Source organism: Thamnophis sirtalis, unplaced genomic scaffold (assembly GCF_051295495.1).
Source record: "Thamnophis sirtalis isolate CommonGarterSnake01/CBP01778 unplaced genomic scaffold, rThaSir2_p1.2 scaffold_14, whole genome shotgun sequence".
Classification (NCBI taxonomy): Eukaryota; Metazoa; Chordata; class Lepidosauria; order Squamata; family Natricidae; genus Thamnophis; species Thamnophis sirtalis.
In genome coordinates, this window is record NW_028261394.1 from 7203669 (window position 1) to 7217474 (window position 13806).

General features: G+C 44.9%; 1 protein-coding gene across 3 annotated transcripts in view; it reads right to left on the minus strand.

Moving 5' to 3' along the window:
* Positions 1 to 7966, minus strand: part of FAM220A (family with sequence similarity 220 member A) — a 19381-nt gene extending 11415 nt beyond the window's left edge. For 2 of the 3 annotated variants that reach the window (XM_087728552.1, XM_087728551.1), the window contains exons 1-2: positions 7950 to 7966; positions 1834 to 2721 (exon numbers count right to left, since the gene is read on the minus strand). In XM_087728552.1, coding sequence (XP_087584678.1) covers positions 1834 to 2655 — 822 coding nt within the window. In that variant the 5' untranslated portion in view covers positions 2656 to 2721; positions 7950 to 7966. Of the gene's footprint in view, positions 1 to 1821; positions 2722 to 7949 lie in introns of all 3 variants that reach the window. The other variant, XM_087728550.1, reaches the window with a different exon arrangement.
* Between the last annotated feature and the right edge of the window lie 5840 nt (positions 7967 to 13806).

Here is a 13806-nt window from a genome sequence, read left to right on the forward strand (position 1 = left end):
TTTCTCGCAGACATTTCATTTACCCCACTAGGTAACTTCCTCAGCGCTAGAAGGCAGCGGGGTTTGCTCTCCATTTATTACTAGGGGATTGAACTAGAAGACATCCAAGGTCCCTTCCAACTCCCGTTATTCTAAGAACAGCAACCCAGATCTTGCTATTCTAACAAGCAAAACTGCAAAAAGCTAGGATTGGCCGAGAAAGATGTCGCTGTTATAGCAGATGGCCAACCATTCAGAGACACAAAAAGACACAACCTCCGTTGAGTCTAATTGGATGCTAATTTGGTGTCCGGGTCCAATTTTATCCAACTTCCTAACCAGGAGTGGGATTGAAATTTTTTTAGCAACCCATTCTCTGCCCGGTTGCTGGCTGGGTGTGGCCATGCGGGGCGTGGCCTATTCTGCCTCCTGTACCAGGGAGGGGTGTTTCTGCCCTCCCCAGGCTCCGGAAGCTTTCCTTGAGCTTCTGGGAGGGCAAAAATGGCCTCCCATGGGCTCTGGAGGCTCTCCGGAGGCCGGATACAGGCCTGTTTCTGGACTTCCTGAACTTCCGGGAGACCCATTTTTCACCCTCCCAGACCCTCCACGCGGGCCCTGCATTTACCTGGCATGATGAATGGGCCACGTGGAGATTCCGGAGAGGGGAGGGGAGGGGCAGGGGGTGGGTGGAGCCAGTCAGTCCTTCCAACTATCAGTTCGACGAACCAGATGTAAAATTAGCATGTAGTTCTCCCTAACCAGTCGGTACCGGCTGAATCCCACCTCTTTTCCTAATCCCTTAATGCTACGTAATATCGGTTTTCTGCAGTGGTGAAATTCAATTTTTTTGCTACCGGTTCTGTGGGCGTAGCTTGGTGGGCGTGGCTTGGTGGGCACGGCCAGGGAAGGGTACTGCGAAATCTCCATTCTCACCCCACTCTGGGGCTAGCCGGAGGTGGCATTTGCCAGTTCTCCAAACTACTCAACATTTCTGCTAGATGGAAGAGTATAATTCAAAATTAGCTAAACTTAAGTTAAATCCATTGGTAATAGGTATAGTTAAATAAAAATTGATAATGATAGTAATGTATACAATGTTGAGCTGTTATGATAAGTAATAATTGGATATGAGAAGGGAAGGTTAGAAATATTTTGGGACTATATATAAAGATTATTAATAACAATAATAATTATAATAAAAAACAAAACTATATACAATTAAATTTTAACTAATAGGGGGGAAATGCTATGATATAGGATATAGTTAAATAAAGAAAGGATAATGATAATAAATTATATACAAGGAAGATTAGAAAACTTTGGTAGTAAATATTATGGATGTTTAGCTAAAACAGGATATGAGGACTTAATGTTAATGGAGGATTTTATAAGTAAGTAAATGAAATGCCAGCATGTGGTTATGGATTGAATCTTGGTATACTTAAGGATGAAGGATGTTTAAATAACTGTAGTCGAATAAAAGTGGAGATATGATGATGTTAATATAGTAAATATTTGAATTAAGATATTTGAATTAATATGAATTATATTTGATGACGGTGGAAGAGATGCACAAAAGCTTTTTGTAACCAGCTGATATACTTTTTACAATATATGTTTGTTTTGAAAATAAATAAATAAATAATTTTTAAAAAAAACATTTCTGCTACCGGTTCTCCAGAACCTGTCAGAACCTGCTGGATTTCACCCTTGGTTTTCTAAGGTGGTCTCAAAGCCCGCTTGTTAATGTAGTCTCAGCACATGGGCAATGTTGAAAACAATAACCATATAAGGCAGGATGCAATCCTGTGCCCTCCTCCCCCGCAGACCACCATTTCCCACCTGGGTTTTTACCTTGACCATAGCGTGCCAGAGATTGGCAAGGGCAAATTCTCGTATAGCCAGCAGCCACCGAGTGACCTGAGGGTTTTTGCTGGGATACTGGATGTTGGAAAGCATTTCCCTGTATCCGGGTGTGTCGGGTGAAGACATGAGGTCCAAGTAATCCAGAAAAATGTAGGGGTATTGATTGCTGGCCAACCCCGTTGGGTATTCGCTCAGGGCCACCAACAGGATGGAGCTCAACTCCGAAGGCTGGAGTTCCTTGGAGTCCAGCCCTTCCAGGAACGCAAGGTGGACTTCATCTTCGATCACCCCCAGTTCCAGCTCCAACAATTGTTGCTTCTGGTCGTGTTGGAGCTCAGAGAGCCAGAAGTGTGCAAATTGTACAAAGTTTTCCCTGGAGGCGCTCCATTTGCCCAGCTCGCTGAGGACACCTTGAGCCTTCTCCTGCCAACCTGGTACCGAGGTGCTATCAAAGTAGCTGAAGATCTTCTCCAAGAGCTGGTTCTCGGGTAAGAAATGCAGATTGAGGGATTCCTTGGAAGACACAACTCCGTTGGCCACCTGACTCAAGTTGGGCAGGCTTTTTTTACCAATATGGGGAAGTGGGACAGCGTTGAACAGAGGGCAGTTCCTGATCTTGAGGGAGAAGAATTCCTTTTGCAAATGGTTATTGTTGGCTCGAGAGTGAGCCATTAAGGTGCGGATATTGGGAAGGTGGAGGATCTTCTCGGGCTGATCCAAGGTGTTTTCCTGCAGCTGCTGTCCCACCTCATCTTCCTGGGCCATCGTCAGAGCAGAGAGGGGCGTCACTCGGTCCTCGACGCTCTGCATTGTTGGGAAGCCCAGGATGCCTTCCTTGGCAACGTAAGTCACAATTTAATGGATCTCAATATGAACCTGCGATAAAGCAAAAATAATGGGGAAAATACCGGCAAGTTAACAAGAGTTGGACAAGAATCAACAGCTGGAAAGGGAAGCAGTATGCTTCTCCCCATATTTGGGGAGACCAGGTTTTCCTGATAGAAAAAAAACAATTTATCCAGAGGTGGTATTCAACTGGTTCTGACCAGTTCTGGAGAACCGATAGCGAAAATTGTGAGTAGTTCAGAGAACCGGCAAATGCCACCTCTGGCTGGCCCCGCCCCCATCTATTCGCTGCCTCCTGGGGCCCAGCTGATCAACTGGGTCTTCTTTTGTTGCCCTGCATGGGAGAATGGAGCTGGAAAGCAGATCAGTGGGGTGGGGAGGGAATGGGGATTTTGCAGTATCCTTCCCCAGGAGTGAGGTGGGAATGAGGATTTTGCAGTATCCTTCCCCTGCCACGCCCACCAAGCCACACCCACAGAACCAATACTTTAAAAAAAATTGAACCCCACCAACTGAATCCCTCCCCTGGTACAGCTGACAAACTGAGGAGAACCTGTGGCTTAGAGGTTAATACATCTACCTAATATGCAAGCAGTCCAGGTTCGAATTCCAGATGTGTATAGCTAGCTGAGGACAGCTAAATAGCTTACAATCGATCTATAGTAGCCTCCCTTTATTTTGTTTGTCAGTAAATATAAATTTAACACAAAACAGTTTGTCATGCGAAGGCTCCCGGATTGGGGCTGAAAGGCGAAAGTGGAAGCGGTATGCTCCGTCAAATATTTGAGTAGACCAGGTTGAAAAAAAACACGCAACAATTGGAAACTTTACAGAAGATCCAAACTCGCAATAAGGAGGAATTTCCTGGCTTTAAGCAGTTGGCTTCCTGCAGTTGCAGGGGCTTCATCGCTGGAGATTTTGCCAGCAAAGATTGAAATCCATTTGTATGAGATGTTTTGGGAATTCCTGCCCTACGGAATCACAAGCTGGGAGATCTAGTTTCTCAAGACGCCTTCCGACCCTCAAATTTCTACGTTTCCCAATTGAATGTAGAAAAACAGAATGTTATTGGAAGGGACTTGGGGGTCTTCTAGTCCAACCCCCTGCTTAGGAAGGAGACCCTACATCCCTTCAGACAAATGGCTATCCAACATCTTCTTAAAGACGTCCAGTGTTGGAGCATTCACAACTTCTGGAGGCAAGTTGTTCCACTGATTAATTGTTCTAACTGTCAGGAAATTTCTCCTCAGTTCTAAGTTGCTTCTCTCCTTGATTAGTTTCCACCCATTGCTTCTTGTTCTACACTCAGGTGCCTTGAAGAATAGTTTGACTCCCTCTTCTTTGTGGCAGCCCCTGAGATATTGGTTGTCCAATCACTTCTTAAAAAATGCATATTGTTAGAATTATAGAATGACTCCATAAAAGCTTGGTATGAAATAAGACTCCCTTTATTATACAAAACAGAGATTTCTGCGGCCTTTCGGTCAGACACAACCATACCTTAAGCGGCTTCTGTCTCATTTTGGACTTCATAGAATAAGGTTAAAGGTAAAGGTTCCCCTCACACATATGTGCTAGTCGTTCCCGATTCTAGGGGGCAGTGCTCATCTCCGTTTCAAAGCCCAAGAGCCAGCGCTGTCCGAAGACGTCTCCGTGGTCATGTGGCCAGCTTGGCTAAACGCCGAAGGTGCATGGAACGCTGTTAACTTCCCACCAAAGGTGGGTCCTATTTTTCTACTTGCATTTTTTACGTGCTTTCGAACTGCTAGGTTGGCAGAAGCTGGGACAAGTAACGGGAGCTCCCTCCGTTACGCGGCACTAGGGATTCGAACTGCCAAACTGTCGATCTTTCTGATTGACAAGCTCAGCGTCTTAGCCACTGAGCCACCGTGTCCCTTAGTGAATAGGGTTATGTCACTTCAAAGACTTACATTGCTCGATCTGTGGTTTCTCATTCCTTCTCTTTCTTTACTGTTACTCAACCCTTCGGCCTTTTAGTTTAAGTCTTATACATCACTTGCTATTCTCCAGCAAATGAAAGAGCAGAATATTTATTAGGCAACAATCCCTTATTCCAACCAGTAAGACTTCAGGACGCATTCTATGATGTCACAATCAACTAGGATTCCTAAGTGTCACTTCCTTCAAAAATAAAATGGCATCTTGCACTGCATTTATTGTCATTTTTAATCCGTGGAGTTTCTGCTAAGTCTAGAATGGTTACGAACAATCTTCACCGTGAGAAAAATGCATTGAGAGGGAATTTATTCTACAAGGCAAACCTCGACTTACAACAGTTTTTGTTCAGTGACCATTACGATAGCACTGAAAAAAGTGACTTAGAGCTTATAATCGGGGGGGGGGGAATTACACCCGTTTCAACAATGACACTGAAACTGAGATAAATAAAAGTTAGAATTGCTAATACACGGCTATCATATTTTTGAAAAAGATATCTGTTCTGACCGAGGCTTCCCAAGAGCATGACGCAAACTCCTGATCCTGACAAAAACCCATTTTATTAATTTACTATGAATTCTGCTCATTCACATCCAGCAAAGTCTTTCGAGGGAGGATTTACGGTCACAGACATTCTCTGGCTTGGACAGCTGCCAGGACGATATCTGCAAAACTTGGCAAGGAATCTCAGAGAGTCACGAACCAATTAGGCGAACTAATGGTCTCCTGCAAACTCAACTCCCTTTTTGCTCCTCTTTTATTTCCTCTGGGAGGGGCCATTCATCATCCACCTGTGGCCTTACTCCCAAGTCGACTCCCGTTCTCTAGTTGTTCCCTTTGTCTGGCAATTCTGTGCATGCGCACACTGGGAACAGGCTCCAGCTGTTCGTCTGCCCCACTGATGTCTGACTTTGAAGGCAGCTGATAACTGGCATATGGCTCTGGCCCCCTCTCTGCCTCCGACACAGAGCCCTCATTAGAGCCATCCCCAGACTCCAGGACTGGCCCATCTTCCTCCCCAACCTCCTCACTCTTCGAATCTGGTGGGCCACGATAATATCTTATATGAACCCATGCCTGGCATCCTTAATTATTTGTTTGTGAATGTTAATTGCTGCTCGGCAAAATAGCAATAGCAATAGCAATAGCAGTTAGACTTATACACCGCTTCATAGGGCTTTCAGCCCTCTCTAAGCGGTTTACAGAGTCAGCATATTGCCCCCAACAACAATCCGGGTCCTCATTTTACCCACCTCGGAAGGATGGAAGGCTGAGTCAACCCTGAGCCGGTGAGATTTGAACCGCAGAACTGCAGAACTGCAGTCAGGTGAAGTAGCCTGCAGTGCTGCATTTAACCACTGCGCCACCTCTAGCGATGTGTATGCAATAAATGGTTCTTGATCGGCGAGAAGAAATAAATAGTGAAGATTTAAGTTCTATGCTCTGGTGTGTTGCAGCCACCCACCTCTTGCAAGTTACCTGCTGATTCAGCAATATAAGTCTAGACAGGTGAATTACCTTAACAAATCGTTGACAGCCATAGGTAAATATTGCAAGCTCCAGCATCAACATGATTGACGAGGGGGCATGTTATACCTTGCCCGTTGCTCGTGATTCTCTGATGATTTAATCATGTTCCATGTTTAGTCACTGGGCGGGCATATCATGTACGCATCGGGCTAAATTGCTTTCTGTGGCTTGGCCCTTGTGTGCATTGAGCACAAACCGAATCCTTTTATTAAGTTTAAAGAGGCGAGCTGGCGCAGTGGTTAGAGTGCAGTACTGCAGCCACTTCAGCTGACTGTTAGCTGCAGTTCGGCGGTTCGAATCTCATCGGCTCAGGGTTGACTCAGCCTTCCATCCTTCCGAGGTGGGTAAAATGAGGACCCAGACTTTGGGGGTGATATGCTGACTCTGTAAACTGCTTAGAGCGGGCTGAAAGCCCTATGAAGCGGTACATAACTGCTATTGCTGTTGCTATAAAAAGGTAAAGGTTCCCCTCGCACATATGTGCTAGTCGTTCCCGACTCTAGGAGGCGGTACCCACCTTGTTTTCAAAGCTGAAGAGCCAGCGCTGTCCGAAGACGTCTCCGTGGTCATGTGGCCGGCATGACTCAACGCTGAAGGCGCACGGAATGTGTTATCTTCCCACCAAAGGTGGTCCCTATTTTTTTACTTGCATTTTTTACGTGCTTTCGAACTGCTAGGTTGGCAGAAGCTGGGACAAGCAACGGGAGCTAACTCCGTTACGCGGTGCTAGGGATTCGAACCGCCGAACTGCCGACCTTTCTGATCAGCAAGCTCAGCGTCTTAGCCACTTTGTTTAAAGTTTAGGAAGCAATACATTGTACGAACCCAGAAAATAAATGAACTTAGCTGCCAGTGCATGGTGTAAACACGGGTAGCACAAATCCAGAAAATGGAATCGCTTCAGTAAACCATTGTTTGATTGCAGGAGGTCACTGCAAACAAGCATCACGTTAACTTGGTTCCCGCTTCATGTGTGACACGAGACCAGAAACTGTGGTTTGCTCATGACTGCCCAAGCCATAGATTGAATAATGGGTGAAGCCAAATGGATTACTGTTGTGGCCCATCAGTGGAGCTGGCAGCAGAATTAGACAGTGAGGAGGTTGGGGAGGAAGATGGGCCAGTCCTGGAGGCTGGGGAAGGCTCGGACGAGCGCTTTGCATTGGAGGCAGAGAGGGGGCCAGAGCCGTCTGGCAGTTCTCAGCTGCCTTTGGAGCTAGAGAGCAGTGAGGCAGAGGAACAGCTGAAGCCTGTTCACAGTGTGCCCATGCGCAGAGCTGCCAGAAGGAAAGAACAGCTCAGAAACCAGGGTAGACTTGGGAGTAAAGTCACAGGTGGAAGGTGATTGGCCCCTCCCATAGGACATAAAAGAGGAGTAAAAGGGGAGTGGGCTTTTGCAGGAAACAAGTCATTCGTTCGGTCGTTAGATTCGTTTCAGGAGTGTGAAGATCTGTCCGTGAATCTCAGAGACTCTGTGCCCAAGTTTTTCCTTGCACAGCGCCTCATTTGGAAAATATTTACATGGCAGCTTTCCAAGATAGATAAGGTCTGTGGTCATAAATACTCCTTTGAAAGACTGTTTGCCAGGCCTTTGCTGAACGTGAATGAGAGGAATTCACATTCGTTTAATAAAAGGGGTTTTGTCGGGACCAGGAATCTGCCTCGTGCTTTTTGGGGAAGCCTAGCTCAGAAACAATTGCAAAAATGAAAGCAGATAAACGGTATGAACCATGCTCGGCTCCTGGGCTGAATCCTCCTTCTGACATTACCTGTAGCCTGACGTTGAAGATCATGGACGTGACCAGATACAGGTAGGAGAAGTTGGTGTGGAATTTCCAGGCCAGTTCAAACAAGACGAGGAAGGTCCGTGTCAATCCTTTACAGAAGATCCCATAGGAACGGCCGGTCACTAACTGGGGGAGCCGGGCAACCAAAATAGATAGAAGCAGACTTCCCACCTTCATGGTCCACCTGTCAAGCCACATCGTGCACAAAGAACTGGAGGTTCATAGATCAAAGCAATGCAGCCCAAGAGAAGACTGGGATGTTATCTTGCTGTGTGGATGACGATGACATGACATTTCTATGTCACAATGCGCTGCTCCACCTCAACCAATCCGATCTTTCTATCATAATATTCCCCTCCCATCCAGTTCATGGTTGAAAAGGCGAAGGAGGGAAAATCAGGAGTTGAGTGGCGCTGGCTACCAGGAAGTGGATGGACAATGGGCAGAACAAGATCACGTTGTAAGGTTTTTGAATTCAGCTCAGAACCTGATAATTCCAATGAAACTCAGAACACGAGGCTACTTGTGGGAAGTTATCATCCAGCCCTCTCCCAGAAAAATGAAATATCCTAGGAAATATTGAAAAGGCAGAATATTTCTCTGGATGTGAAAAGAAAGAAACATGTTTTAAAAGACAGAATAGTTGCCTGTAGCTTTCTGCCCATCCCCAGTTAATGGGCCATTGAGATGGCCAGGCTAGCCCACTTTACATAATAAAGACTTCACCAGCAGCTACAGAAAGGCATGATAATATACTCAACTGACCACAAGGCATCTGAGAACTCATCACAGCCTAGAGAAGTAGCCCCCTGCATGGCACCATGGGAGTCTGACAACCAATCAGAATACATTTCTTACACAGGAACAGGAAACAGAGAGGTGGGACTAAACAGGGTATAAAAAGCCTAGCAAGCCCCTTCCTCAGCCCTCTTCTTCTCCATCAACATTGAAGCATGTGATCACCTTTTCTGTTCAGGGCTCAAGCCATGTGGCCCTGTCCAACAATAAACCATCTTTCCAAGCAGCCTCCATGTCTCCAGTGTCTTCTTCCCCACTTGGAGCCGAACCCAGAAGGTCATTTCTTTCAACACTACTGATAATCAGTTCTTATTTTCTGCAGAATGCAAAAAGAGGTGGCGGCATTTTTGTCTCCCACCTTAACAAAGCAGGCAGAGAGAGAGAGAAAGAAAAATCAGGCAGGAACCTCACCGTCCGGTTGTGAAAAAAAACCCCTTTTGTCAAACTTCTTACAGTCTTGCACAGCTTGTAGAGATCATCATAGTGTTAGAAACATTATTTCATGTTACGCAAACATCATGATTTTTCTCCCTAGACTTTAGAAGAGGAAAGGAATACATTTTCTGGCATATAAGACAGAGCTTTGTTCAAATGAGAGATATAAACGAGACTGGAAAAAATGGATTGACTATATACAAAATAAATATGGGACTAAGAAATTCCAGTTAGCCTATGCTTAAGATAAGGAATGATTGAAATTGTTTAAAGTTAGCTTAGCAAGAAGAAGCTAAGATCAATGTAGAGATGTTATTAATTTTTTTTAATTTCTTTTTTCTCAATAGATTTTAGACTGTGTTTGTTAAAAATCTATACGGGGGGGGGAGGGAGGGATAGATATTAGGTTAGACACAATGTGTTAGATCTCAATGCAATATGACTTCACATGTATACTGTTTTTCTTTAATTTTTCTTTAAAAATAGGATAAGCCAAGTACATTAACATATACTGGAAATACACCAAGGGGAGGAGGAGTAGGAAAGAAGAAGGATGGGTAGAAAGGGATGGGAGAGAGGGTGGGGGGGAAGGCGAAAAGGAAAGGGGGGGAGCTGATTTGGAGAAAGGAGTGGTAGAGGGGGAGGGGAAGTAGAGGGGGATGATGGAGGGAAGATAGAAAGTTAGAGGGTGGTGGAAGAAAGAGGTGTATGGAGAATGGAAGAGGTATATTAGGCTTTTATTTTCTGGGGCATTGTCGACAAGAGGAATTGATGCAATTATTGTTTAATACTGTATAGCAATAGCAGTTAGACTTATATACCGCTTCATAGGGCTTTCAGCCCTCTCTAAGCGGTTTACAGAGTCAGCATATCGCCCCCAACAACAATCCGGGTCCTCATTTTACCCACCTCGGAAGGATGGAAGGCTGAGTCAACCTTGAGCCTGGTGGGATTTGAACAGCCGAACTGCAGAACTGCAGTCAGCTGAAGTAGCCTGCAGTGCTGCATTTAACCACTGCGCCACCTCGGCTTTGTATGTATGTTGTATACATGTGAGTGTATGAAAATGAAAAATGAAAAAATAAATATATATATATATACCAGTAAGACAGAGCTTTGTTAGGGAATGCTGAACGCACATTTCAAGTTACAAGCAAGGTTACCTGGCAATACTCCACTTTTTACTTTTCACAAGTAGTGTAGTTACTTGACTAGGCTAAGCTTGGCAATTCGCCTAGAAGTTTTATCTATGCAGTTGGCACGTTAGGTCCCCATGGAGCTTCTCTCAACAGCAATTTAACAAAAGCTGGATTGGGTTACACTCGGTGTATGCTCTAATCCTTCAGGGATCTTTCCAATGTGATTTTAGAATTCACTATATTCCAGGCAGGGAGAACTGACGTTAATCAGGTGAATGTTCTGGATTTCGAGAGAGTTGAACTCAATAGGAGAACATTACCATATCGTTTTAGAACTTGCCATATTTCAATCAATCAATCAATCAAAAGAGCCGAGGTGGCGCAGTGGTTAAATGCAGCACTGCAGGCTACTTCAGCTGACTGCAGTTCTGCAGTTCGGCTGTTCAAATCTCACCGGCTCAAGGTTGACTCAGCCTTCCAATCCTTCCGAGGTGGGTAAAATGAGGACCCGGATTGTTGGGGGCAATATATGCTGACTCTGTAAACCGCTTAGAGAGGGCTGAAAGCCCTATGAAGTGGTATATAAGTCTAACTGCTATTGCTATTGCTAATCAATCAATCAGACTAGAGCTGGAAGGGACAGAGGTCTTCTAGTCCAACCCCCTGCTCAAGCAGGAGACCCCATATCTTTTGAGCCAAGTGGCTGTCCAGTCTCTTCTTAAAAACCACCAGTGATGAAGCACCTACAACTTCCAAAGGCAAGCACTGTTCCCCTGATAAATTGTCCTCCCTCTTAAGAAGTTTCTCCTAAATTCCAAGTTGCTTCTCTCCTTGATCGGTTTCCATCCATTGTTTCCCGCCTTGCCTTCTGGTGCTTTGGGAAATGGAGAACAGATGTTAGCTAGATGAGTGTTCTGGATTTCAAGACATTTCATTTCATTTTCATTTCATTCATTTCATTTCATTTATTATATGTATATGCTGCCCTTTCCCCCCGCCCCCCCCCGAAGGGGACTCAGGGCAGCTAACAAATCAAATCAGGGAAGGGGGCGGGGTACAGACAAAAAAATAAAAACGATACATAACAATACATAATTTAAAAACACACAACAGTCATACCATTCAAGACGGGGGCAACAGCTCTTTAGCCCCAGGCCTGTCGGAACAGCCAGGTTTTAACGGCTTTGCGGAAGGCCTGGAGGGTGGTGAGGGTTCGAATCTCCACGGGGAGTTCGTTCCAGAGGGTTGGAGCAGCCACAGAGAAGGCTCTCCTCCGGGTAGTCGCCAGTCGACGCTGGCCGGCGGATGGAATTCAGAGGAGGCCTAATCTGTGGTATCTAATCGGTCTAGTGGAGGTGACTTCAACAAGCAAGAGGAAAAAGTAGAAGGACTCCCTAGGTGGAGATCTTGAAGAGGGACACAGTTGACGAGGACTGGGAATTCCTGAAAAATGAGAGGATTAAGGCTCCGAACCATACCAAAGAGAAACAAAAAGGGAAGACCGCTGAGTATGGTTGCATAAAGACCTTTCTGATCATCTAAGAAACAAGAAGGGTGGCCCTCAAAGATGGAAAGAGGGACATGTAATGAAAGCAGATTATCAGGAAATGACCTGGATCTTTAAGAAGGGGATCAGAAAGACCAAGACTTGGAATGAGCTGAAGTTTGCAAGAAATATGAAGAATTATGTGCAAGACAAAAAAGAAAGGAAATATGCAAAGCGGTTGGTCAACTTGTTGAGAAGATGGCAAGGAGTAGACGGGGAATAAACAGAGGCTTAATTCCCCCTTTCCCTCCGTCTTTTGCTCAACTTTATTAGAACTTGCACCCAGAGAAGAAGACAGACGAGAAATGTATGTCGACATAGGCAGGGAAGTGATGAAAGGAGACCAGGCGGCTTTGAATGAAGGAATACTAAAGGATCTGGCAGATGTGATCGCACTATCCATGACTGTGATTTTGGGGAATTCCTGGTTGAGAAGAGAGAATATACTTCCAGTTTTTCTTTAAAAAAAAAAAAAAGTAGAAAGAGGGGGTCCCTAAAGAGACCTCAATCCTTGGGAACGTCCTAGGAAAAGTCATAAAGCTGAAGGTTTACAAGCCCATAGAAAGGAATAAGGGGATCACCCAAACTTGATAAGAATAGATTAATGATTTTTATGTGCTAGTCGTTCCCGACTCTAGGGGGCGGTGCTCATCTCCGTTCTCCAAGCCAAAGAGCCAGCGCTATCCGAAGACGTCTCCATGGTCATGTGGCCAGCATGACTCAATGCCGCAGGGAACGCTGTTACCTTCCCACCAAAGGTGGTTCCTATTTTTCTACTTGCTTTCGAACTGCTAGGCTGGCAAAGCTAGGACAAGTAACGGGAGCTCACCTCGTTACGCGGCGCTAGGGATTCGAACTGCTGATATTTCTGATTGACAAGCTCAGTGTCTTAGCCAATGAGCCACCATGTCCCTTTTGATAAGAATAGACCAGTGATAATAACAGGGGGGGGGGGGGCGGGGGATAGCATAGGTTTCTTAAATATTTACAAAAATGTTTTGCATGAACTTGTAAACATCAGTGCCAATTATAACTGGGCCTATACCTTTTTCTTGTTTTTGGTCTTTATAATGTAAACGTGGGACTTTTCAAGAGGTGATGTGGAATTCGATTTTATCCTCTCCTCTTTTGCATTCTGCAACGTGCGTCGTTTTTCCCCCCAGAATTACATCAGCAGGATTACTCTGCCAGGCACACCCATGTACATTAATCATGCCTTTTGTTGCCTTGCTAAAAATCCCCTGCACAACAGCTCCAGCTGTATTTTAAAACGGATTTCCTTTTTTTCTAAGAAAGAACTGTTTTTTTCCAGAGAGGTTCGAATTGAGGAAATAACATTTGCCAGACTTACAATACCGACCGACTTTATGGGGAAAGAAGTGGTTTCCCTCGCTCTAATAAAAGATGATTGAGACATTCAGTTTCATTTACATAAGTTTGGGTGGTTTTTTTAAATTAGCGTTTGACCTTCTGATGTAAAACAATGAAAACGTGATTTAAGTTACGGGAATGATTTCAACCTCGGAGTCCAGGAATACGGACAGATAAATATAAGTGCATAAATAGTGTTACTGTTCCACTTTCACATTCAGCTATAACGCGACTTGTTTATTACTTACTAGCTGATAACCCTGCGTTGCCAAGGTATTTATTTATAGGGGGGGAAATGTCCGGACCAAACGTAATTTCTCATGTTTGGATTTCCCCCTCTTACCAGACGGAGCCCCCTTGTGGAGTACTGTGGAGCCATTACCATGGCAACTCCACTGTGCTGCACAGTAGAAGCCATTTTACGACAGTACAGTAGAAGCCATTTGAAGGCACAACAGGCTGTATCTTAACAGAACACACAGCCCAAGGGGTGCTAGGGATGTCTTACCGCCCACAGTATTTTTTTTCCAGAGAGTAAGTCATCTGTGTA